Source organism: Coregonus lavaretus (assembly GCF_964263955.1).
Source record: "Coregonus lavaretus genome assembly, chromosome: 3".
Classification (NCBI taxonomy): Eukaryota; Metazoa; Chordata; class Actinopteri; order Salmoniformes; family Salmonidae; genus Coregonus; species Coregonus lavaretus.
This window is the reverse complement of record NC_139990.1, coordinates 28,357,206-28,381,900: the sequence shown is the minus strand read 5'-3', so window position 1 is coordinate 28,381,900 and position 24,695 is coordinate 28,357,206. Positions and strand designations below refer to the sequence as shown.

General features: G+C 46.1%; 1 protein-coding gene across 1 annotated transcript in view; it reads left to right on the top strand.

The window, feature by feature from the left end:
• The window catches only part of LOC311110003 (ephrin type-A receptor 7-like), a gene marked incomplete at both ends in the record, with an annotated part of 174,100 nt that overhangs the window by 36,649 nt on the left and 112,756 nt on the right, over positions 1-24,695 (top strand). Inside the window, 2 exons of the mRNA XM_084152959.1 lie at positions 1,813-1,877; positions 4,300-4,972. Coding sequence (XP_084009085.1) covers positions 1,813-1,877; positions 4,300-4,972 — 738 coding nt within the window. The remainder of the gene's footprint in view (positions 1-1,812; positions 1,878-4,299; positions 4,973-24,695) is intronic.

Genomic DNA, 24,695 nt, shown 5'->3' with positions numbered 1-24,695 from the left:
CTAGGACTTATTTTTAACCAAATGTTGCAACTGCGATTTGACTTGCGATTTTAGATCAAAACATTTGGAATCATGGCAAAAAAGATTGATTATTCTAATTATTAGAAGATAAGAGTGGGCACTTTGAATACAGTGTTTGAATGAAAATGCCAGGGAGGAGTTATTGTGACAAGGTAGGAAACAAAGTGTTGGTCAGTGTTCCTAGGGGACCCTATAATCTTTGGCTATATTAAATGTTTTCTCTTAGCTACTTCATGTAGCTAACATATTCATGCGTCACCTATTCCTCTTTGCTTTAGAATATATTATTGCACAAACATAATTGATTTAGGCCTACACCATCACTGGTATCAGGCTGTATAGCTACGTTTGTTCTGACTCATTTTATGTATTAGCTAGCCAGCTAACTAGCAATTAGCATTAGCGGCTAACATGACTTAGCCACAACTTTTTCTTTTTTATTTCACCTTTATTTAACCAGGTAAGCCAGTTGAGAACAAGTTCTCATTTACAACTGCGACCTGGCCAAGATAAAGCAAAGCAGTGCGATTTAAAAATAACAACACAGAGTTACATATGGGGTAAACAAAACATAAAGTCAAAAATACAACAGAAAATATATATACAGTGTGTGCGAATGTAGTAAGTTATGGAGGTAAGGCAATAAATAGGCCATAGTGCAAAATAGTTACAATTTCATATTAACACTGGAATGATAGATGTGCAAATAGAGATACTTGCTAAGAAAAGACAAACTAGCTGTTTGCAGATGTAAGAAACTCAAACTAAATGTGTAATTATAGAACGGTTGTGGATTTATATTAAGAAGCAAAGTGGAAACAGCATCGTAGTCATCAACATTGTTGCATGTGCTGCATTGACCATGTAGACTGAAAGGAAGTGTCTCGTGGTCGAGCAACAACAAATGTGCTCCTTGAGTGACGGGGTGGGGCTAGGTCTGTGTGGAAAGTGACATGGAGAGAGAGAGTGGATGACTTAAGTAGCGGAGTAAACTATAAAAATGGACGTAACACACGCCGTATCACATTTACCAAACTAAACATTCAAATACTGTTATAGAAGGTAAAGTAAAAACCCAAACCTGTTCGTGCATCAATACCGGTATATAGTATAATACAGTATACCGCCCAGCAATACCACTGGTGATGTAATGCATGTAATCAAGACTACGAGACTAGTAACTAAGCTGAACTACTTTATTGAGGAAAAATTTAGAAAATAAATGTTTTATTGTCACATACACTGGATAGGTACAATGAAATGTATTGTTTTACAGGGTCAGCCATAGTAGTACGACGCCCCTGGAACAAATTAAGGTTAAGTGCCTTGCTCAAGGGCACATCGACAGATTTTCACCTTGTCAGCTTACAATGACTGTGATATGGTCCTCTGTAGCTCAGCTGGTAGAGCACGGTGCTTGTAACGCCAAGGTAGTGGGTTCGATCCCCGGGACCACCCATACACAACAAAAAAAAACATGTATGCACGCATGACTGTAAGTCGCATTGGATAAAAGCGTCTGCTAAATGGCTTATTATTATTATTATTATTATTATTATTATTATTATTATTATATGGGATTGTCTCACCTAGCTATCTTAATAGGAATGCATCTGTGTCGCTCTGGATAAGAGTGTCTACTTACTGACTGAAATGTCTAATGTAACGAAACTATGAGATGATGAGTGGGTGTTTGATGCAGACTGACAAGATGTAACAACAACATTTGAGTACTATTTTTCAACTGACCTAATGCTATTCTCCCCCTTTCTTTTCCACTCTTTCTTTCAGTGGTCCTGCTGAACTCTAAAGAAACTCAGGCAGAGCTCGGTTGGACGTCGTACCCCTCCAATGGAGTGAGTGTGCCAGCCTGTTGTATACTTTCAATATACGTTTGTGTGTATTTCTGTGAGTTTGTGCGTGTTTGAATGTACAGTATGTGTCCATGCATATCTGAAAAGGTGTGTGTCTGTTTGTCGGTGTACATCTACACTACAGCTGGGACGATAAACCGGAAATGATCGACACTGACCATACCGATCACTTATTGCAGGCATTTAGCTGATATCGTTCATTACGATAAGGAGCCTGTACTAGAGAAATGTGAAGTTTAACATGAAATAACTTTGCTAATATTGGTGATTGTTAATGGGACAATTGATGGCTACAACCATCAAACTAGTAATTTATCGCTATCGCATCAATTTATGGCGATATAGATTCTTGTCCATACCGCCTAGCTCTGATCTACACTCCCTTTGTGCCATGGAGTAGTCCAGCTTGCTTCTAACTCTGAGACAGGTCCCCTCAGTAGGCATAGTTCCAGGGAGCATTCTGCCCAAATGGACTGTGAGTGGACAGCTGTCCCACCTCTCTGCCCCTCTCCCCTCCCCCTCCCCAGCCACCCATCCTACCGCTCGCTCTCCCTCCCTGAACAAAACAGAGGAGAGCTCATCACCACACACTAATCGATGGCCTAATCCTGGACAGGATGTCACTCCACCCACCGTCAGACACACCGCTACATAAATTGTCCTCTCCGCTATCGATTTGGCTTGTAAAAACCACACGCTAACTTATGAGTGAGTGGATGATAATTAATAGCCAGTGGCGGGACGTTTATAAGAACTGAAGAATCACTAAAGATGAAGTGGTTTTTGAAGTCACTTTCTATCATTTATCTTCCACTCATAAGTTTTGTCACTGAACTATAAGACTGGATGATTTATCATGCTCTTTTATGAGCATGATAAATATTTTATGAATCGATGCGGCTTCAAGTTTTGAAGTGGAGATGAATGGACTTGTCCAGTTCATACTTCAGCCAGACTGCAGAGGATACATGTTGAAGTCATTGCAGTGCAGCAGTCTTTCATACTTGTCTGTCACCAAACCACAAGACATAGGCTTAAATAAACTACCCCAATCCAATGTTGCTGCTATAAACAAAAGTCAACTTGTGGAAGCTAGATTTAGTCAATGGATGGATACAGTTCCACTGACACACACACACACACACACACACACACACACATACATACATACATGTTGAGTCTGTGTCACCACATAGACTTAGCAGCACCCAGGACCATACCATTACCAAATTGTCAATTATAACCAATGAACTGGTTCTTCAATGTAAAAAGCAATCTCCATATCCATCCTTACATTGGTAAATTGGAATAAGTCAGACTTAATCATAATATTTCATTACCGAAACGAATTGAACACTTCATATGTTTCCTACAACTCACCGTGACGTACAGGCTATGTATTTGTATGTGCACAATGAAACAATGAATGTGCCCAAAATGGCGGGAGGCAGAGGGCACATGCGTGGTGTGAGGAGCCTAGCGCTTCCGCACAGGCCCAGGTTCACAAAGCATCTCACCTCTTATTCATTATGATTCAAAAGGCAAAACTGATCCTAGATCAGCACTCCTACTATGGGAAGCTTAACTAATACATTCCCTAGCCCCTAGTTAGGATGAATGGGTATAACCAGGAGTTTTTCGTGACCATGTGACCTAACCAGGAAAATCTCCTGGCCCTTGTGATGTCAATTAAACAATACACAATCACATTTTCAATAATAGATTTCAACATGTTCAGTTGTTTGGCTAGCTAATGCAGTCCCACTAGGGCGTTTAGCAGAGATGCAGCTTTGCTCATTCAGCACGCATGGTGAGTCAGTTTTACCTGCAGTCCAAAATGATGATGGCCATGTGGGCACGTCTCCTGCAATCTGTTCTTTATTTACCCAGTTAATTCTGGACGTGGCAGCCATTTGCATTTTCCCTCCCCATAGTGTCAGTGGGCAGCTGTGAGCTGCTTACAGCTCTATAGTCTCTGTGGAGGCCTGCCACTGTAGTTTATTTCTCTCTGTTGTCTTGTCTCTCTGTTGTGGGGAGAGGGAGGCACACACAAACAGACACACACATACACATACAGACACCCACACACACACACACACTCTGGAGGCTAATTTACTCCTCAATATCATGTGTGGTTTTGTCTGTGGAGAGTGGAGGCTCATTTTGTCTTACTTCACTAGTACAGAACCCTAGTACCAGTCTCTGCAGACACAAACCCATACATGATATTTACCCACTGTCTGGATTATACAGTTGACCCACAACTCCCATTGTTGTATCTCCCTCTTCCCTTCTTCCAATATCTCTCTGTCACACCCACTACCATTACTCTCTCTGTCTCTCTCTCTCACTAAATATGTATTTTCCTCTCTCATCCCTCTCCCTTTCCTCACCTTCTCTCCAGTGGGAGGAGATCAGTGGCGTGGATGAGAAGTACAAGCCCATCAGGACCTACCAGGTGTGTAATGTGATGGAGCCAGCGCTACAGAACAACTGGCTGCAGACGGGCTGGGTAGCGCGGCGCGGTGGCCAGCGCATCTTCGTGGAGCTGCAGTTCACGCTGCGTGACTGCAACAGCATCCCAGGCGTGGCGGGCACCTGCAAGGAGACCTTTAACTTGCTCTACGCCGAGTCGGACAAAGACCTGGGCCGGGTGGCCCGCGAGGACCGCTACTCCAAGATCGACACCATCGCGGCCGACGAGAGCTTCACGCAGGGAGACCTGGGCGAGAGGAAGATGAAGCTCAACACGGAAGTGCGGGAGATCGGGCACCTGAACCGGAAAGGGTTCCACTTGGCGTTCCAGGACGTGGGGGCGTGCGTGGCCCTGGTGGCGGTGCGGGTGTACTACAAGCGCTGCCTGGCCACGGTGCAGAACCTGGCTGTGTTTTCCGATACGGTTGCCGAGGCAGCGTTCGCTACACTGGTGGAAGTCAGGGGAGCCTGCGTCAACAACTCTGAGGTGGACATGGACAGTCCTCCCAGGATGCACTGCAGCGCCGAGGGGGAGTGGCTGGTGCCCATCGGGAAGTGCAGCTGTTCAGCGGGTTACGAGGAGGGCCACAGCAGCTGTGAAGGTAAGAAAGAAAAGAGGGGGAGGATTTATGTAAAGTGAGTGAGGGAACGAGAGAAGAAAATAGTGAATGATGTATGGAGGGTGGAAACAAATGAGGGGCAGGGGACTTTGTTCTTGTGGTAATAGCCGAGCAGAAATGTTCTGTTTTTGACCTCAAGCAATTCTGTCTGGCTGTTGGAGACATTTCATCAACAACATGTAATCATGTTTGAGGCAGACAACTTTCTTACATTGTGAAGGGAAGTGGGTGAAACCATTTTATGGATAGGATGAGTCATGTACTGCACTGTCCTCAGATAGTAATTGTGTTCAACAAGACAGCATTTGTAATATTGATGACTGTAGTGAATTGCTATGTTGAGGATGTGGCACGTGGGCAGTTCACACGCACACACCCACACACACCCTCGGGCCAGTGTTAAGGCAGTGGGCGCTGTGAGTGCTCTGACGCAGGAGTAGATATTCTGGCTCATCCTCACAGCCAGTGCTCAGATGGCCATAGCGGAGAGAGCGACTGGTGTCTGCCGTCAACTTTCACAGCCCATCTTGTCTTTGTGCAAATAGTCCACAGAGACTGAGAGAGACTGAGCGAGAGACTGAGCGAGAGACTGAGCGAGAGACTGAGCGAGAGACTGAGCGAGAGACTGAGCGAGAGACTGAGCGAGAGACTGAGCGAGAGACTGAGCGAGAGACTGAGCGAGAGACTGAGCGAGAGAGAGACTGAGCGAGAGAGAGAGACTGAGCGAGAGAGAGAGACTGAGCGAGAGAGAGAGACTGAGCGAGAGAGAGAGACTGAGCGAGAGAGAGACTGAGCGAGAGAGAGAGAGAGACTGAGCGAGAGAGAGAGAGAGACTGAGCGAGAGAGAGAGAGAGACTGAGCGAGAGAGAGAGAGAGACTGAGCGAGAGAGAGAGAGAGACTGAGCGAGAGAGAGAGAGACTGAGCGAGAGAGAGAGACTGAGCGAGAGAGAGAGACTGAGCGAGAGAGAGAGAGACTGAGCGAGAGAGAGAGAGACTGAGCGAGAGAGAGAGAGACTGACTGAGCGAGAGAGAGAGAGAGACTGACTGAGCGAGAGAGAGAGAGACTGACTGAGCGAGAGAGAGAGAGACTGACTGAGCGAGAGAGAGAGAGACTGACTGAGCGAGAGAGAGAGAGAGACTGACTGAGCGAGAGAGAGAGAGAGACTGACTGAGCGAGAGAGAGAGAGAGACTGACTGAGCGAGAGAGAGAGAGAGACTGACTGAGCGAGAGAGAGAGAGAGACTGACTGAGCGAGAGAGAGAGAGAGACTGACTGAGCGAGAGAGACTGAGCGAGAGAGAGAGAGAGACTGAGCGAGAGAGAGAGAGAGACTGAGCGAGAGAGAGAGAGAGACTGAGCGAGAGAGAGAGAGAGACTGAGCGAGAGAGAGAGACTGAGCGAGAGAGAGAGACTGAGCGAGAGAGAGAGAGACTGAGCGAGAGAGAGAGAGACTGAGCGAGAGAGAGAGAGACTGACTGAGCGAGAGAGAGAGAGAGAGACTGACTGAGAGAGAGAGACTGACTGAGCGAGAGAGAGACTGACTGAGCGAGAGAGAGAGAGACTGACTGAGCGAGAGAGAGAGAGACTGACTGAGCGAGAGAGAGAGAGACTGACTGAGCGAGAGAGAGAGAGACTGACTGAGCGAGAGAGAGAGAGAGAGACTGACTGAGCGAGAGAGAGAGAGAGACTGAGCGAGAGAGACTGAGAGACTGAGAGAGAGAGACTGAGCGAGAGAGAGAGAGAGACTGAGCGAGAGAGAGAGAGAGACTGAGCGAGAGAGAGAGAGAGACTGAGCGAGAGAGAGAGAGACTGAGCGAGAGAGAGAGAGAGACTGAGCGAGAGAGACTGAGCGAGAGAGAGAGAGAGACTGAGCGAGAGAGAGAGAGACTGACTGAGTGAGAGAGAGAGACTGACTGAGCGAGAGAGAGAGAGAGACTGACTGAGCGAGAGAGAGACTGACTGAGCGAGAGAGAGACTGACTGAGCGAGAGAGAGAGAGACTGACTGAGCGAGAGAGAGAGAGACTGACTGAGCGAGAGAGAGAGAGACTGACTGAGCGAGAGAGAGAGAGACTGACTGAGCGAGAGAGAGAGAGACTGACTGAGCGAGAGAGAGAGAGACTGACTGAGCGAGAGAGAGAGAGAGACTGACTGAGCGAGAGAGAGAGAGAGACTGACTGAGCGAGAGAGAGAGAGACTGACTGAGCGAGAGAGAGAGAGACTGACTGAGCGAGAGAGAGAGAGACTGACTGAGCGAGAGAGAGAGAGACTGACTGAGCGAGAGAGAGAGAGACTGACTGAGCGAGAGAGAGAGAGACTGACTGAGCGAGAGAGAGAGAGAGACTGACTGAGCGAGAGAGAGAGAGAGACTGACTGAGCGAGAGAGAGAGAGAGACTGACTGAGCGAGAGAGAGAGAGAGACTGACTGAGCGAGAGAGAGAGAGAGACTGACTGAGCGAGAGAGAGAGAGAGAGACTGACTGAGCGAGAGAGAGAGAGAGACTGACTGAGCGAGAGAGAGAGAGAGAGACTGACTGAGCGAGAGAGAGAGAGAGAGACTGACTGAGCGAGAGAGAGAGAGAGAGAGACTGACTGAGCGAGAGAGAGAGAGAGAGACTGACTGAGCGAGAGAGAGAGAGACAGACTGAGCGAGAGGGAGAGAGACAGACTGAGCGAGAGGGAGAGAGAGACTGACTGAGCGAGAGAGAGAGAGAGAGAGAGAGAGAGACTGACTGAGCGAGAGAGAGAGAGAGACTGACTGAGCGAGAGAGAGACTGACTGAGCGAGAGAGAGAGAGACTGACTGAGCGAGAGAGACTGACTGAGCGAGAGAGAGAGAGAGAGACTGACTGAGCGAGAGAGAGAGAGAGAGAGACTGACTGAGCGAGAGAGAGAGAGAGAGACTGACTGAGCGAGAGAGAGAGACTGACTGAGCGAGAGAGAGAGAGACTGACTGAGCGAGAGAGAGAGACAGACTGAGCGAGAGAGAGAGAGAGAGAGACGGAGCGAGAGAGAGAGAGAGAGAGAGAGAGACTGAGCGAGAGAGAGAGAGAGAGACAGACTGCGAGAGAGAGAGACAGACTGAGCGAGAGAGAGAGAGACTGACTGAGCGAGAGAGACTGACTGAGCGAGAGAGAGAGAGAGAGACTGACTGAGCGAGAGAGAGAGAGAGAGAGAGAGACTGAGCGAGAGAGAGAGAGAGAGAGAGACAGACTGCGAGAGAGAGAGACAGACTGAGCGAGAGAGAGAGAGAGAGACAGACTGAGCGAGAGAGAGAGACAGACTGAGCGAGAGAGAGAGAGAGAGAGACGGAGCGAGAGAATGAGCGAGAGAGAGAGACTGAGCGAGACTGAGCGAGCGAGAGACTGAGCGAGAGACTGAGCGAGAGAGAGAGACTGAGCGAGAGAGAGAGAGAGAGCTCAGATTACACAGACCTACAAAGAATTCGAAAACAAATAGAATTTTGATAAACTCCCATATCTATTGGGTGAAATACCACAGTGTGCAATCACAGCAGCAAGAATAGGTTAACCAGTGAAGAACAAACACCATTGTAAATGCAACCTATATTAAGTTGATTTATTTTCACATCATTACAACACTTAATATATAGACGTAATATGACATTTTACATTCTTTTGGAACATTTACTGTTCCTTTTTAATTGTTTATTTCACTTTTGTTTATTATCTATTTCACTTGCTTTGGCAATGTAAATATATCTTTCCCATGCCAATAAAGCCCCTTAAATTGAAATTGAATTGAGAGAGACTGAGCGAGAGAGAGACTGAGCGAGCGAGAGACTGACTGACTGACAGACTGAGCGAGCGAGAGAGAGACTGACAGACTGAGCGAGAGAGAGACTGAGCGAGAGAGAGACTGACTGACAGACTGACTGAGCGAGAGAGAGACTGACTGACAGACTGACTGAGCGAGAGAGAGACTGACTGACAGACTGACTGAGCGAGAGAGAGAGAGACTGACTGACTGAGCGAGAGAGAGAGACTGACTGACTGAGCGAGAGAGAGAGAGAGACTGACTGACTGACTGAGCGAGAGAGAGACTGACTGACTGACTGACTGACTGAGCGAGAGACTGACTGACTGACTGACTGAGCGAGAGACTGACTGACTGACTGACTGACTGACTGAGCGAGAGACTGACTGACTGACTGAGCGAGAGAGAGAGACTGACTGACTGAGCGAGAGAGAGACTGACTGACTGACTGAGCGAGAGAGAGTGACTGACTGACTGACTGAATGAGAGAGAGACTGACTGAGTGAGTGAGTGAGAGAGACTGACTGACTGAGAGAGACTGACTGACTGAGAGAGACTGACTGACTGAGACTGACTGAGTGCGAGAGAGAGAGACTGACTGACTGAGTGAGTGAGAGACTGACTGACTGAGTGAGTGAGAGACTGACTGACTGAGTGAGTGAGAGACTGACTGACTGAGTGAGTGAGAGACTGACTGACTGAGTGAGTGAGAGACTGACTGACTGAGTGAGTGAGAGACTGACTGACTGAGTGAGTGAGAGACTGACTGACTGACTGACTGAATGAGAGAGAGACTGACTGACTGAGAGAGACTGACTGACTGAGAGAGACTGACTGACTGAGTGAGTGAGAGACTGACTGACTGAGTGAGTGAGAGACTGACTGACTGAGTGAGTGAGAGACTGACTGACTGAGTGAGTGAGAGACTGACTGAGTGAGTGAGTGAGAGACTGACTGACTGACTGACTGAATGAGAGAGAGACTGACTGAGTGAGTGAGTGAGAGAGACTGACTGACTGAGTGAGTGAGAGACTGACTGACTGAGTGAGTGAGTGAGAGACTGACTGACTGAGTGAGTGAGAGACTGACTGACTGAGTGAGTGAGAGACTGACTGACTGACTGAGCGAGAGAGAGTGACTGACTGACTGACTGAATGAGAGAGAGACTGACTGACTGAGAGAGACTGACTGACTGAGAGAGACTGACTGACTGAGAGAGACTGACTGAGAGAGACTGACTCACTGAGAGAGACTGACTGAGTGCGAGAGAGAGAGACTGACTGAGTGAGTGAGTGAGTGAGAGACTGACTGAGTGAGTGAGAGACTGACTGACTGAGTGAGTGAGAGACTGACTGACTGAGTGAGTGAGAGACTGACTGACTGAGTGAGTGAGAGACTGACTGACTGAGTGAGTGAGAGACTGACTGACTGAGTGAGTGAGAGACTGACTGACTGAGTGAGTGAGAGACTGACTGACTGAGTGAGTGAGAGACTGACTGACTGAGTGAGTGAGAGACTGACTGACTGAGTGAGTGAGAGACTGACTGACTGAGTGAGTGAGAGACTGACTGACTGAGTGCGAGAGAGACTGACGGAGAGCGCGTGCGAGAGACTGAGGGGGAGCGACTGAGGGGGAGCGACTGAGGGGGAGCGACACACTGAGACTGAGGGGGAGAGACAGACTGAGACTGCGAGGGAGGGAGAGAGACGGAGGGAGGGAGGGAGAAGGAGACACAGAGAAACTGAGCAAGACCCAGAGAGAGAGACCCAGAGAGAGAACTGAGAATAAAGTGTTACTGCTTTACTGAGAAGAGTCCCTCAGGGCTGACTTGCTTGAGCTTTCCTGGTAGAATATACAGTATGAGTGCTTGTGACTGTGTGAGCTTAATACCTGTTCCAAGAAGTTATGCATTATTTGTGGGTGGGTGTGTGTGTTTTACAGGAAGTTTTGTGTTGAGAGAATGGGAGAGAGCCACAGAGACCAGGTAGAGCAAGAAAGAGAAAGATGGGGTAGGGATATAGTGAGTAATAGAGGATGTGAGAGAGACCAACAGCTAACAGGAACCGAGAGAGGCAGAAAGAGATAGCATAGCGAGAGAGAGAGGGGAGATAGCATAGTGGTAGAAAGAGCGCTCTAGCCTCATTGGGGGACTAGTGGGCGATTGGCCCTGTCATTCTCCATCAGCGGCAGCCCCATGGAGTACTGCTCTATTCAGTGTTAATGGCGTGAATATGCAGGGCCAGCACTGTCCAAGCACTCCCCCACTCCCACAGGCCCTACAGCACAAGCACTATTGATCAGCCATACCGCTCCACTAAACTGAGGAATTAGGCTGGGAATCCACACGCACTTGCATACACACACGCGAGCACGCACACACACTGACATACACACAGCAGCCTCTTCTAGTATTTAATTGTGTGTGTGTGTGTGTGGGAGGGGCAAAAGGTGTTTCTAGATAGATGTTCTATATGAGAGAATTGGCTTCTTTTGATTTTGAAAAAATTATAATTTAGTACTTGCTCTTGTGTGTCCTGTATCTTATTTAGATTTCAGAGTAATTGCGTTTCCTTGTGTGTGTGAGCCGCTCAATAGTATTGAGTAAAGGCCTGAGGAGGTACTGATAGGGTGTGAAGAGAGAGACCGTGTTCTGTGGAGCAGTGCTGCTGCACGCCCATCTGTGATTAGGTGTGTGTGTTGTGAGTGTGTGTGTGGCGAGAGAGAAATAAAGAGAAGGGGTTTCGTGTGTGTGTGCAATTGTGCATGTGTTTAGTGAGTTTTACGTGTGTGTGAAAGGGACTTATGAGGACAAGACACACGTACCTACACTCTCTCACACACACACCTTGTTTCCTTGGTCTGTGTTGTTGTGTGTCAGGCGGAAGGAGGGAGTGATGCAATGTGATGTGCAGGACAGTAGAGCTGGGCTGAATCTCAAACCAAACACTTGGCCCTTAAGCCCTTTATCAAGTGGCCACTTGCTGTTGTGTTCGATAGTGATCACTCGAGTCTGCAAGTGTTTTGGCCAAAATGAGCATTGAGAAGATGTGCACTCGATGTCCCAACTGCCACTTATTAATATTCCAACATTCTAAATCCATTCGCGAGCATTGTCTTCCGCAACCTGTCTTGTACGCATGACTCACTTGCTATGAAACACGGGTCCTGGGGACTTGGAGCAGACACAGACGCAAAGTTGTAAAAACAACATCTCTCTACTCTTACACAAAATATGTGCAAGTATATCGGTCGCCAGTGGTTTCATCAGCTGGTTTTAGCTTGTTGTAGCCTGCCTGCTGCTAGCTAGCTTCACTGACAAACACAGGGATTGAATTTTAGCTAGCGCTAGTTAAGGATGTTGGGCACTGCACTGATAAACAGCATGTAGCTTGACACTTAACATTAGTTTGACAGCTTGCTGATGAAGTTGTAGACATGTTCCCAGCAGCCTTCCGTACTTCAGCGTGTTTCCAAAGCACCGATCGCTACGTTGTAATGTTGGGTCAGCTAAACGCACAGCGCAGCAGACTCTTTGCTGTACTGTCTCGGGGCAGAGCAGGTTGTTTGCTGCTTCATTAAAACTCGTTCATTGTGATAAAATGTTACTACAGTAGCTAGCTAACTAGCAAGCTTGCTTATGGAAGGAGCATTGCATTTAGTGTTGCACTAGCTTGTTGGCTAGCTTTCATTTCAAATGAAGTGACTGGCTCAGGCTTAGCTAGCAAGTTAATAATGGACAAGTTTTCGTGTACATGATCAAACTTCAGAAATACATTAATTTCGAGGTCTTAGTCACACGATTTTACATCTAGCTTAGGAATTTAAACTTCAAAATTAATTACATATTTCTTGATTTATCTTGATTCATTCTGACTATTTTGAGGGCGATGTAATAATGATTGTTGTTGCTAGGTAACATGCTAAAATGTATGGGAAGAAGTTGCTGCCAAGGGCGCCGAGTCGGCATAGGATGCCCACTCGATAAAGAGGCTTCTAAAGGGCGCAGTGGAGCCCTCGATGACTCGACAACTAGCGTTTGCGATGACTGGTGAACGCGCATATTGAGTGATCGAATGCTCGATGTGCTCAAAGGGGTCGGTTTGAAATTCAGCCCTGGTCTGTCTAAGCTTACAGCGTACTGTCGGTCCTCCCTCCCTCCCTCGCTACTTACAGTTTGCCACGGCACGTGAGTGTGTGCGTATGTGTGTGACGCTTTGAAACACCATAAATTATGTATTTCACCTCAAAAGTGCGGCGCTCCGTGTGCATGTTAACGTGTGTTAGTGTGCTAGCGTGTGTGTGTGTGTGTGTGCGTGCATGCTTGTGGTTTTCCTGTTTTAATTAAGGCTAGCTGCTGTACAGTAACTGACTTCTCTATAATTACAGAGACAATGCCTGAAGCAGCTCCTCTTGTCATTATCTCTGTTTCATATACTCTGCTCTACAGCTTGAGGCCTATTCACTTACACACTCACATTCCCTAGAGTACTCCTTAAGAGTGCACACTTCATATCTATTGTACTGCTGACTTTCTCAAACACCTCAGGGTTACAGAGACCCTCTCTCTTAGTCCTCCCCCCACACCTCCTTCATCCTCCCCCTTGGGTATCTCTCTCTCCTCTTCCCTGTCCCTTCTTTCCTAGTCCCTCTCTCACATCCCCTCTTTCCTCTCCGCTGGTCCCACTCGCTCTTCACTCTTAGCCCCACCCTGTTTCCTCCATCTCTTTCCATTCCCCCTGTAGGGTCCGTATGGCAGGGTGAGACAGGTTAACGGGCGTACATTTTGGGAGACCAGAGACACCATTGTGGGCTGGCACTGGTGAGTGGTCGTATGTTTCTTAGCTCTGGCCCTCTGTCACTCCCCCTCCTACTTGTCCTCGCTTTACCTCTCTCGCTCTCTCTCGCACTTTCTCTGCTCTCTCTCCATGTTTCTCTCGCTTTTTTCCCCAACCCCCTCACTCTTTCTATCTCTGGGCCTTCCCTGGCTTGATGCCACCCTAGCCCATCTGTTGGAAGCGGAGGCGGGTAGAGCCTCCATCCCTCCCTCCCTACCTCACGCCCACTAATGTTCACTGTCTCTCTGCGCTCAGTTTCAATAATTCACACACTGCCGGGAGACAAACCCACGCTTTTTAGTCAAGCATCTGATGTATTTATTTAGCCAGGCCATCGAGACGGCTCGCCGCTAACACACGCACACACACACACGGAGGGCCTTGAAATGGCTTGGCACAGACCCTCCTTTGCCTTCCTTTACCCGGGAGGAAGAAGAGATTAAGGGAAGGAAGGTAGAAATATGGAAGGAACATGGAAGGAAGGAGAAAAGGGGATGGGGTTATGAATAACGGTCTAGGAAGCAGGGAAGTAGATAATCTAGAGGAGAAGGGGAGAGATGAAAGATAATGATGGAAGAATAGAGGAAGAGGGGGAGGAGAGGAGCGGGAAATTACTTTGTTCTCCCGTCCCACAGGTGTACCACTACAGAAAGTCCCCCTGTTCCCTCTCTGAGTAGCTCATAAATTAAGAATGGTTACATTAAGGTTACTCTGATCCAAGTTAAAGTTATTTTACATTTCACCTTATGTGGCATCCTCTGTAGCTCAGTTGGTGGAGCATGGTACTTCCAACGCCATGATAGTGCGTTTGATTCCCAGGACCACCCGTACATAAAATGTAAGCACGCACGCATGACTGTAAGTCGCTTTGGATAAAAGCGTCTACTAAATGGCATATTATTACATTATTATTATATCCCTACCTCTATAACAAATCACTGTTATTCTCATTGAGTATATAGAATATAGTTTCATACATTTTAAGTGTATCTCATGATTTATGACATATTTACATGTTCCATTTTGATATTGATGATCAGAACAATGCCTATAATATTATTATTATAATGTATTATATGAAGAACGTTCATTGCACTGCAACAGTTTAAAGTTGAGCTTTTGACCTGAAATTATTTTAATGGAAAGAGATGACCCAGGTGTTTGATACATTAAATCATTAGATACATGTCCAGACTGCTTTTGCCTGTGTGTGTGTGTGTGTGTGCCAGCATTGCGTGTTCTGTGTCATGACTCTTTGAGCACGTTGTATTGAGCCGTTGGTCCAACACGCCTCTCACACATATCACACACAACCCTTCCACGCACCGCAGCGAGAGGTGAGCTGAGGATGCCTACTAACTGACCCAGAGTCACCTTAGCTGTGTCCTGACTCAACGATATCAGTTGGTTAAAATTGGTCTAGAATCAGATTGGACATAACTCATAACAGCCTGTCTGTGAAATATCAATCCCATTGTGTTAACCTGGAACTCCTGCTTCTAACGAACTACCAGTAGAGTGGAAGTATTGAAGTTTGTATGCATGTGTTTGTGCGTACCATGTGAGTGTTTACCTGTGTGTTTTGTGATTGTGTGGATGCATGTGCGTAATGTATCTGTATGTATATGTGTGTGTGTGTGTGTGTGTGTGTGCTGCCAGGCTACGTCTGGGTATCTGTATTCACAGCTCTGCTAGACTGCAGTTGGTTTTCTCTCCCAGCCCCTTGTGTAGAAAGGCTGCTCTGCCAGCTTGCCTTGGCACTGCTCTGACGCCTCATTTTGTTGTCATTTGTCACCCCCCCACCCCCCACCCCAAAGAAAATGGATGACATTTCCACAGACACCTGTGTCTTTCCTATGAACACACATTTTCTCACATATATATATATATATATATATATATATATATATATATATATATATATATATATACACACATACACACACACACACACACAGATATACACACACACACACACACAGATATACACACATACACACACACACACAGATGGACGGATAACTCGCACACATACAAAAAGATGGCACAGATGCACACATACATATTACACTCACACATACGCACAAACACAATGGCACATGTGCGTGCACAGACTCTGGCTTCCTCCCACACTCTGACTCACATGCACAATCTGTCCTTAAATCACTCCATCTGTTTCTGTCTCTTTGTCACACACACACACACACACACACACACGATTGACACCCTGAGGGGAATGTTATCAGTGACATTTCGAGTACGGTGTGGTATATGGCGCTCCTGCCGAGCCCTAGGGTTAATGTGGGTCCACTGTCAAACTGAGAGAGAGATTGAGGGAGGGAGAGAGAGAGACTACACTAGAGCAACCCCCTCTGCTCATGTCTTTTTCCTCTCGTCTCTCCCTCTTTCTTTTACCCTGCGTTCTCTTTCCTCTCCTCCCCTCTTTCCCTCCTCTATCATGTTGTTCTCCCGTCTTCCCTCGCTCTCTTAGCCACTACCACTCCTTTTAACCCCCCGCCACTCCTTATCTTCCCTCTCCTTCCTCCTGGTACCCCCCTGTGTCTAGTGTTGACTCCAGGCAGCAGCCGGTCCCTGAAGGTCACCTCCCTCAGGGGGCTAGAGGGGCATACACAGCCAGGAGGGGGGTTAAATGTCTCCTCCCTCCCTACAGTGTACACTATCAATGTCCCCTCAGAGCCCCTGGCATCCTAGTCTCTCACACAGTCTGATTCAGCTAGCCTCGAGAGGGAATGGGGTAAGTCAAGTGTGTGTGTGTGTGTGTGTGGTGGGGGGGGGTTCTGTGTGGGTGTGGTGTGGATGGGGAGGTGTGTGTGTGTGTGTGTGTGTGTGTCTACATGCTCAAGCGCACATTCGCTCTCCGATGGCTTAGCAGAGCATTGGGAACATCCCCACACACTCTCACATGCCCTTTATTTTTTTGTTCATTTCTGTTCACTGTTGTGGAGGCTGACACAAAATATCTGTCATCCGTTACAATGTAAATCTACTGTTGAATTAGTTATTTCCACTCATCATCCATCATATTGGACTGGGTGTGTGCCTCAGTGGAGCTGGGAATGGGTTGCTCTGCGCAGTGAACTGTGTCCATGTTTACAAACACACACACACACACACACACACACACACACACAGTATATGAATTACAAACACACACACACGGACACTCACACCCCAGTTCCCTCTTGTCCTTCTCTGTATGTAGTATGTCAGGGTTTGAACTAGTTCCTGGCTGGGTGATGGATGGATGGAGTGTTCATGAACTCAACACTCCTCTCCCAAGATCAAGGAATCCCAGTGTCCCTCAGAGAAACTGAGTGATACTGTAGAAGTATAGAGTTAGGGGGGGGACAGAGAGAGGGAGGGAGGGAGAGAGATAAAGAAAGGACCCCCCGCTCGGAGGGAAGGTCATAGTCAGCGGGGAGAGTCGGGGACACACTGTCGCTCATGCTGTGCCAGGGACACGTGTACACACACACACTACACACACAGTGATGAACTCGGTTTGTCATTTCAGTTTGAAAAACACAAGGACTCCCAGACATGTAACCAGAGTAGCTTGTGCCTGTCAAACACATTCATTCACGTACACTTAACCATTGTTACCACTCTAAATCAACACATACTTACACTGATGACAGACTTGACTTTAGACATTTACAGTCCCAACACATACAGTGGGGAGAACAAGTATTTGATACACTGCCGATTTTGCAGGTTTTCCTACTTACAAAGCATGTAGAGGTCTGTAATTTGTATCATAGGTACACTTCAACTGTGAGAGACGGAATCTAAAACAAAAATCCAGAAAATCACATTGTATGATTTTTAAGTAATTAATTTGCATTTTATTGCATGACATAAGTATTTGATACATCAGAAAAGCAGAACTTAATATTTGGTACAGAAACCTTTGTTTGCAATTACAGAGATCATACGTTTCCTGTAGGTCTTGACCAGGTTTGCACACACTGCAGCAGGGATTTTGGCCCACTCCTCCATACAGACCTTCTCCAGATCCTTCAGGTTTCGGGGCTGTCGCTGGGCAATACGGACTTTCAGCTCCCTCCAAAGATTTTCTATTGGGTTCAGGTCTGGAGACTGGCTAGGCCACTCCAGGACCTTGAGATGCTTCTTACGGAGCCACTCCTTAGTTGCCCTGGCTGTGTGTTTCGGGTCGTTGTCATGCTGGAAGACCCAGCCACGACCCATCTTCAATGCTCTTACTGAGGGAAGGAGGTTGTTGGCCAAGATCTCGCGATACATGGCCCCATCCATCCTCCCCTCAATACGGTGCAGTCGTCCTGTCCCCTTTGCAGAAAAGCATCCCCAAAGAATGATGTTTCCACCTCCATGCTTCACGGTTGGGATGGTGTTCTTGGGGTTGTACTCATCCTTCTTCTTCCTCCAAACACGGTGAGTGGAGTTTAGACCAAAAAGCTCTATTTTTGTCTCATCAGACCACATGACCTTCTCCCATTCCTCCTCTGGATCATCCAGATGGTCATTGGCAAACTTCAGACGGGCCTGGACATGCGCTGGCTTGAGCAGGGGGACCTTGCGTGCGCTGCAGGATTTTAATCCATGACGGCGTAGTGTGTTACTAATGGTTTTCTTTGAGACTGTGGTCCCAGCTCTCTTCAGGTCATTGACCAGGTCCTGCCGTGTAGTTCTGGGCTGATCCCTCACCTTGCTCATGATCATTGATGCCCCACGAGGTGAGATCTTGCATGGAGCCCCAGACCAAGGGTGATTGACCGTCATCTTGAACTTCTTCCATTTTCTAATAATTGCGCCAACAGTTGTTGCCTTCTCACCAAGCTGCTTGCCTATTGTCCTGTAGCCCATCCCAGCCTTGTGCAGGTCTACAATTGTATCCCTGATGTCCTTACATAGCTCTCTGGTCTTGGCCATTGTGGAGAGGTTGGAGTCTGTTTGATTGAGTGTGTGGACAGGTGTCTTTTATACAGGTAACGAGTTCAAACGGGTGCAGTTAATACAGGTAATGAGTGGAGAACAGGAGGGCTTCTTAAAGAAAAACTAACAGGTCTGTGAGAGCCGGAATTCTTACTGGTTGGTAGGTGATCAAATACTTATGTCATGCAATAAAATGCAAATTAATTACTTAAAAATCATACAATGTGATTTTCTGGATTTTTGTTTTAGATTCCGTCTCTCACAGTTGAAGTGTACCTTTGATAAAAATTACAGACCTCTACATGCTTTGTAAGTAGGAAAACCTGCAAAATCGGCAGTGTATCAAATACTTGTTCTCCCCACTGTAGATACCCTGACAGGCTTCATGCCTTCACTTTTTTTTTAACTTATGGGCGATTCACGATATATACAGTGGGGAAGAAAAGTATTTAGTCAGCCACCAATTGCGCAAGTTCTCCCACTTAAAAAGATGAGAGAGGCCTGTAATTTTCATCATAGGTACACGTCAACTATGACAGACAAATTGAGAAATAAAAATCCAGAAAATCCCATTGTAGGATTTTTAATGAATTTATTTGCAAATTATGGTGGAAAATAAGTATTTGGTCACCTACAAACAAGCAAGATTTCTGGCTCTCACAGACCTGTAACTTCTTCTTTAAGAGGCTCCTCTGTCCTCCACTCGTTACCTGTATTAATGGCACCTGTTTGAACTTGTTATCAGTATAAAAGACACCTGTCCACAACCTCAGTCACACTCCAAACTTCACAATGGCCAAGACCAAAGAGCTGTCAAAGGACACCAAAAACAAAATTGTAGACCTGCACCAGGCTGGGAAGACTGAATCTGCAATAGGTAAGCAGCTTGGTTTGAAGAAATCAACTGTGGGAGCAATTATTAGGAAATGGAAGACATACAAGACCACTGATAATCTCCCTCGATCTGGGGCTCCACGCAAGATCTCACCCCGTGGGGTCAAAATGATCACAAGAACGGTGAGCAAAAATCCCAGAACCACACGGGGGGACCTAGTGAATGACCTGCAGAGAGCTGGGACCAAAGTAACAAAGCCAACCATCAGTAACACACTACGCCGCCAGGGACTCAAATCCTGCAGTGCGAGACGTGTCCCCCTGCTTAAGCCAGTACATGTCCAGGCCCGTCTGAAGTAGATTTGGATGATCCAGAAGAGGATTGGGAGAATGTCATATGGTCAGATGAAACCAAAATATAACTTTTTGGTAAAAACTCAACTCGTCATGTTTGGAGGACAAAGAATGCTGAGTTGCATCCAAAGAACACCATACCTACTGTGAAGCATGGGGTTGGAAACATCATGCTTTGGGGCTGTTTTTCTGAAAAGGGACCAGGACGACTGATCCGTGTAAAGGAAAGAATGAATGGGGCCATGAATCTTGAGATTTTGAGTGAAACCCTCCTTCCATCAGCAAGGGCATTGAAGATGAAACGTGGCTGGGTCTTTCAGCATGACAATGATCCCAAACACACCGCCCGGGCAACGAAGGAGTGGCTTCGTAAGAAGCATTTCAAGGTCCTGGAGTGGCCTAGCCAGTCTCCAGATCTCAACCCCATAGAAAATCTTTGGAGGGAGTTGAAAGTCTGTGTTGCCCAGCGACAGCCCCAAAACATCACTGCTCTAGAGGAGATCTGCATGGAGGAATGGGCCAAAATACCAGCAACAGTGTGTGAAAACCTTGTGAAGACTTACAGAAAACGTTTGACCTGTGTCATTGCCAACAAAGGGTATATAACAAAGTATTGAGAAACTTTTGTTATTGACCAAATACTTATTTTCCACCATCATATGCCAATAAATTCATTAAAAATCCTACAATGTGATTTTCTGGATTTTTTTTTCTCATTTTGTCTGTCATAGTTGACGTGTACCTATGATGAAAATTACAGGCCTCTCTCATCTTTTTAAGTGGGAGAACTTGCACAATTGGTGGCTGACTAAATAATTTTTTTCCCCACTGTATCTCGATTATCTTTTGGGAGACAATTTCTCTAAGCTTTGTTGAACAATTAAAGGTCAATACACTGCAAGTAAAATTATAACTGGGCTAAATATAAGCCTTCCACAACCCTAAGACCCATTAATAATGTAGTTATTTTTATCAAACTAGGTTAACCTGCTTTTTTGCAATAATCACTGATCTGGCTTTCAAGTCTGTTTATGAAAATCCTAATTTGTTTTTAAACTAATTTAACCAGAACCATACACAATGCACATCCACTAATAATGACCAACTTCTTGTAGCAGGCTTTATAGAAAATGAACACAGGTCTCATAAACAATCTCTCAAGCGCAAGCCCACGTGCTATTGAGTAGCTTGGACCTATTTGCTTGTCAACAAAATACAACAGTTGAACTGTTATGAATACACCCTCCTTTCCGTCTCCAACTGTTTGAACGACATAGCCTGTTCACTTTGTTAAGATTGAAATCAAGTGGCTTACCTGGTTAAGAAGATGCTTTTTTCTCAGAATTTCAATTCCTTATATAAATGCGTACTTTTATGCTCATTGCACATTTATAAAACACAGACTTGATAGCTAGCACATGACAGTCTGTGGCTAAAATGTTGCTACCGGTACGTGGTACCGCAATGCCACCCGCGACACAAACTGAGCATTCATTTTCCACAATCATGTACATTAATACTTTTGTTTTAGTAGGGCCTGCTCTGTTCTACATTTTGGGAGTTGAGACAATAAAAGGGTATCGTTAGGAAGATTAAGTTCTCGTCTATTACAGTAAATTAAGCATTTCACTGTCCATATGACTCTTTCTGTTGGACCAAACCTCAAATGCAAATATCGAGTTTAAACTGCATGTTGTCAGAGAGGAAGAAGTTATCTTTCGTCTTTGTTGTTGTGAGTGGCAGGGGGAGGAGCTTGGTGTCTGCACAGAAGGAGCGAAGGAGACGAGACCAAAAAGAGAACACTCATAAAAACAAAACAAAATAAAATCCTTGATTCTTGTGATACAGACATTTGGAACATCGTGCTAAAACTTAAAATTAATTCGATATATCGCCCAGCCCTACCTCCCGCACTCAGACAGACACACACACCACTGCCCATCCAGCTCTAAAACACCTGCCACCCTTCCTCTCCATCCGGTCATCATTTTCATTTGGCCGGTGTTATAGTGTGGTGTATAAATCCCCAGTGGTTTTACGAGGCAGCAGCCGGACTGACAGACCGCGCGGCCTGGCTGGTAAACCGCTGAGCTGTACCTGGTGATAAAGGTGTTGAATGCTCCCATGGGACTTATTTATGCATCCCCCTAGCGCGCACACACACACACACACAGTCTCACACACACACCCTGGGGGATAAAACTGACCCCGGAACAGCCTTCCCTGTGGGGACTGGGCAGCCTATCCCAGCTTTAGATACAGATGGTGGCGTCCCTTTGAGATAAAAAGCCCCAGGGTGGATTTGTGGTTTGTGGGGACCTTAGGGGTGGTTTATTGGGGACCTTAGGGACGGTGGGTTGTATTGGGGACTGCCGATGTTGTTGTTTTTTGTTTAGTTTATTAATTCAACCATCATTTTTAAAAAACAAGCACACATAAAACTTGAAAAAGCCATACATGCACATGAGTAAAATCATCGAGGATAACAAACAATACATTTTGGGACTTATTTCCATTGTGGTCCTCTTGAAACAAGATGGCTAGGCAAGATCCAACACGGTTGAACACAGTACAACAGCGAGATAATAAAACATAAAAACAAAGAAGAATAACGTCTATCTCATCATTGCAGTTACATCGTAGGGTACATTCATATGGGCACAGAAGACATCAAACAGTTTTTTACATTATTTTTAAAGCTGCCCAGACAGGATGGCGTTTTTATGGGCAAAGGCAACTCATTCCACTCTGAGGCTCCAGTATACAAGACAGTACCTTTCCCAGCATTACTCCTGAACCTGTTTAAGCACATATTAACAACACCTGATCTGGTGCTGTGATTATGTGCATCCCTAACATGGGAAAAGTAATCAGTTAGATATCTGGGTGCAGAACCATAAATACTACTGTAAATCAAACCCAGTCTAATCTGGGATACAGGCAGCCAGTTGAGTACCTGAAAGCAGCTCTTGCCTATGTGAGTATGTGGACTCACCTTCAATACTACCCTGATCATCTTATTCTGGGCTATGTGGAGCTTCCCTTTCATAAGCTTAGATACGCCCCCAAACCAGGAAGAACTAGCGTAGTCAAAATGGCATTGAATGAGGGCAGTGGCTAGCACGCTCTTATCAAGCAGCTTGGACTTTCTAGTCCAAAACTTAGTCCTGGCATGAACCTTCCCTAGCACTTTAGTGGCCATGCTCACACCTCCCAAGTTTCCATCAAGGATGCATACCAGGTAGCTAACTGAGGTTTTAGTAGTCAGCACCTCACCCCCTAACTCCACTCTGATTTCAGAGGACCTACATAATATAGGTCTGGACCCAAAGATAATTGCCTCAGTTTTACCTAAGTGCAGAGTTTATTATCTCCAAGCCATTTGCTAATGTTAGTAAGCTCTGTACTAAGTATGCTCTCCAATATAGTTTTACTTTTGTGAGACACCAGAAGTGTAGAGTCATCCGCATAAAGCAAAAGACGGCAAGAACAAGCATCTTTCATATCGTTTATATAAGGTAAAAACAGAAGAGGCCCAAGCACGCTCCCCTGCGGAACGCCACAACTCATTGGTTTTGCCTGAGACAGTAAACCATTAACCTCTACTACTTGCTCCCTACCTGACAAATAGAACTTTACCCAGCCTGGAGAGATACTGCTTAAACCCAGTGCCTCCAGTTTGGAGATTAGGAGACAGTGGTTAACTGTATCAAAGGCCTTCTGTAGGTTTGGAGATTTCCCTCATCAATTTCTTTCCTGATGAAGTCAGTCAAGTAAAGTAGACATTAATCAGTGGAGTATGTTTTTCTAAACCCCGATTGAAAATCATACATTATACTTTGTTTGTTGACATATTCATAAATTTGCTTGTGTACAACTCTCTCCAGGATCATTGATGTTATACTGAGGATAGATACAGGCCTATAATTCCCAGGGTCAGACTTTATCCCTTTCTTATACAGAGGTATGACTTTAGCTTGTTTCATGTCCCTGGGAAAGATGCCTTGTTCAAGAGAGAAATTAACGATATGCGTAATACAAGGGGTAATTTGCTCAGCAGAATCTCTAAGAATTAGAGATTACAATGGCGCCGGAGGGGATGGCTGCCGTTTTACGGGCTCCTAACCAACTGTGCTATTTTGTGTGTTTTTTCGCGTTGTTTGTAACTTATTTTGTACATAATGTTGCTGCTACCGTCTCTTATGACCGAAAAGAGCTTCTGGATATCAGAACAGTGATTACTCACCTCAAACTGGACGAAGGTTTTTCTTTAATGTGTCCGACGAGAATGATTAAACAGTTTCTCCGAAACCAGGCCCAAATCCTTGTCATTCGCGTGAAGAAAAGATAGAGGTACAGGGGGCGTGACCGGGGTGCCTTGTGAGAATTTGTCGGCGAGTGGGTAACCCGCCAATACCATCCGTTCTATTGGCCAACGTGCAATCACTGGAGAATAAACTGGATGAGCTCCGTTCGAGACTATCCAACCAACGGGACATTCAAAACTGTAATATCTTATGTTTCACCGAGTCGTGGCTGAACGACGACATGGATAATATACAGTTGGCTGGGTTTTCCGTGCATCGGCAGGACAGAACGGCTACGTCCGGTAAGGCAAGGGGTGGTGGTCTGTGTCTATTTGTCAATAACAGCTGGTGCGCGGTGTCTAATATTAAGGAACTTTCAAGGTATTGCTCGCCTGAAGTAGAGTACCTCATGATAAGCTGTAGACCACACTATCTACCAAGAGTTTTCATCTATATTTTTCGTAGCTGTATATTTACCACCACAAACCGATGCTGCCACTAAGACCGCACTCAACGAGCTGTATAAGGCCATAAGCAAACAAGTAAATGGCATTGAGGAGTATGCCATTTCGGTTACCGGCTTCATCAATAAGTGCATCGACGACGTCGTCCCCAAAGCGACCGTACGTACATATCCCAACCAGAAGCCATGGATTACAGGCAACA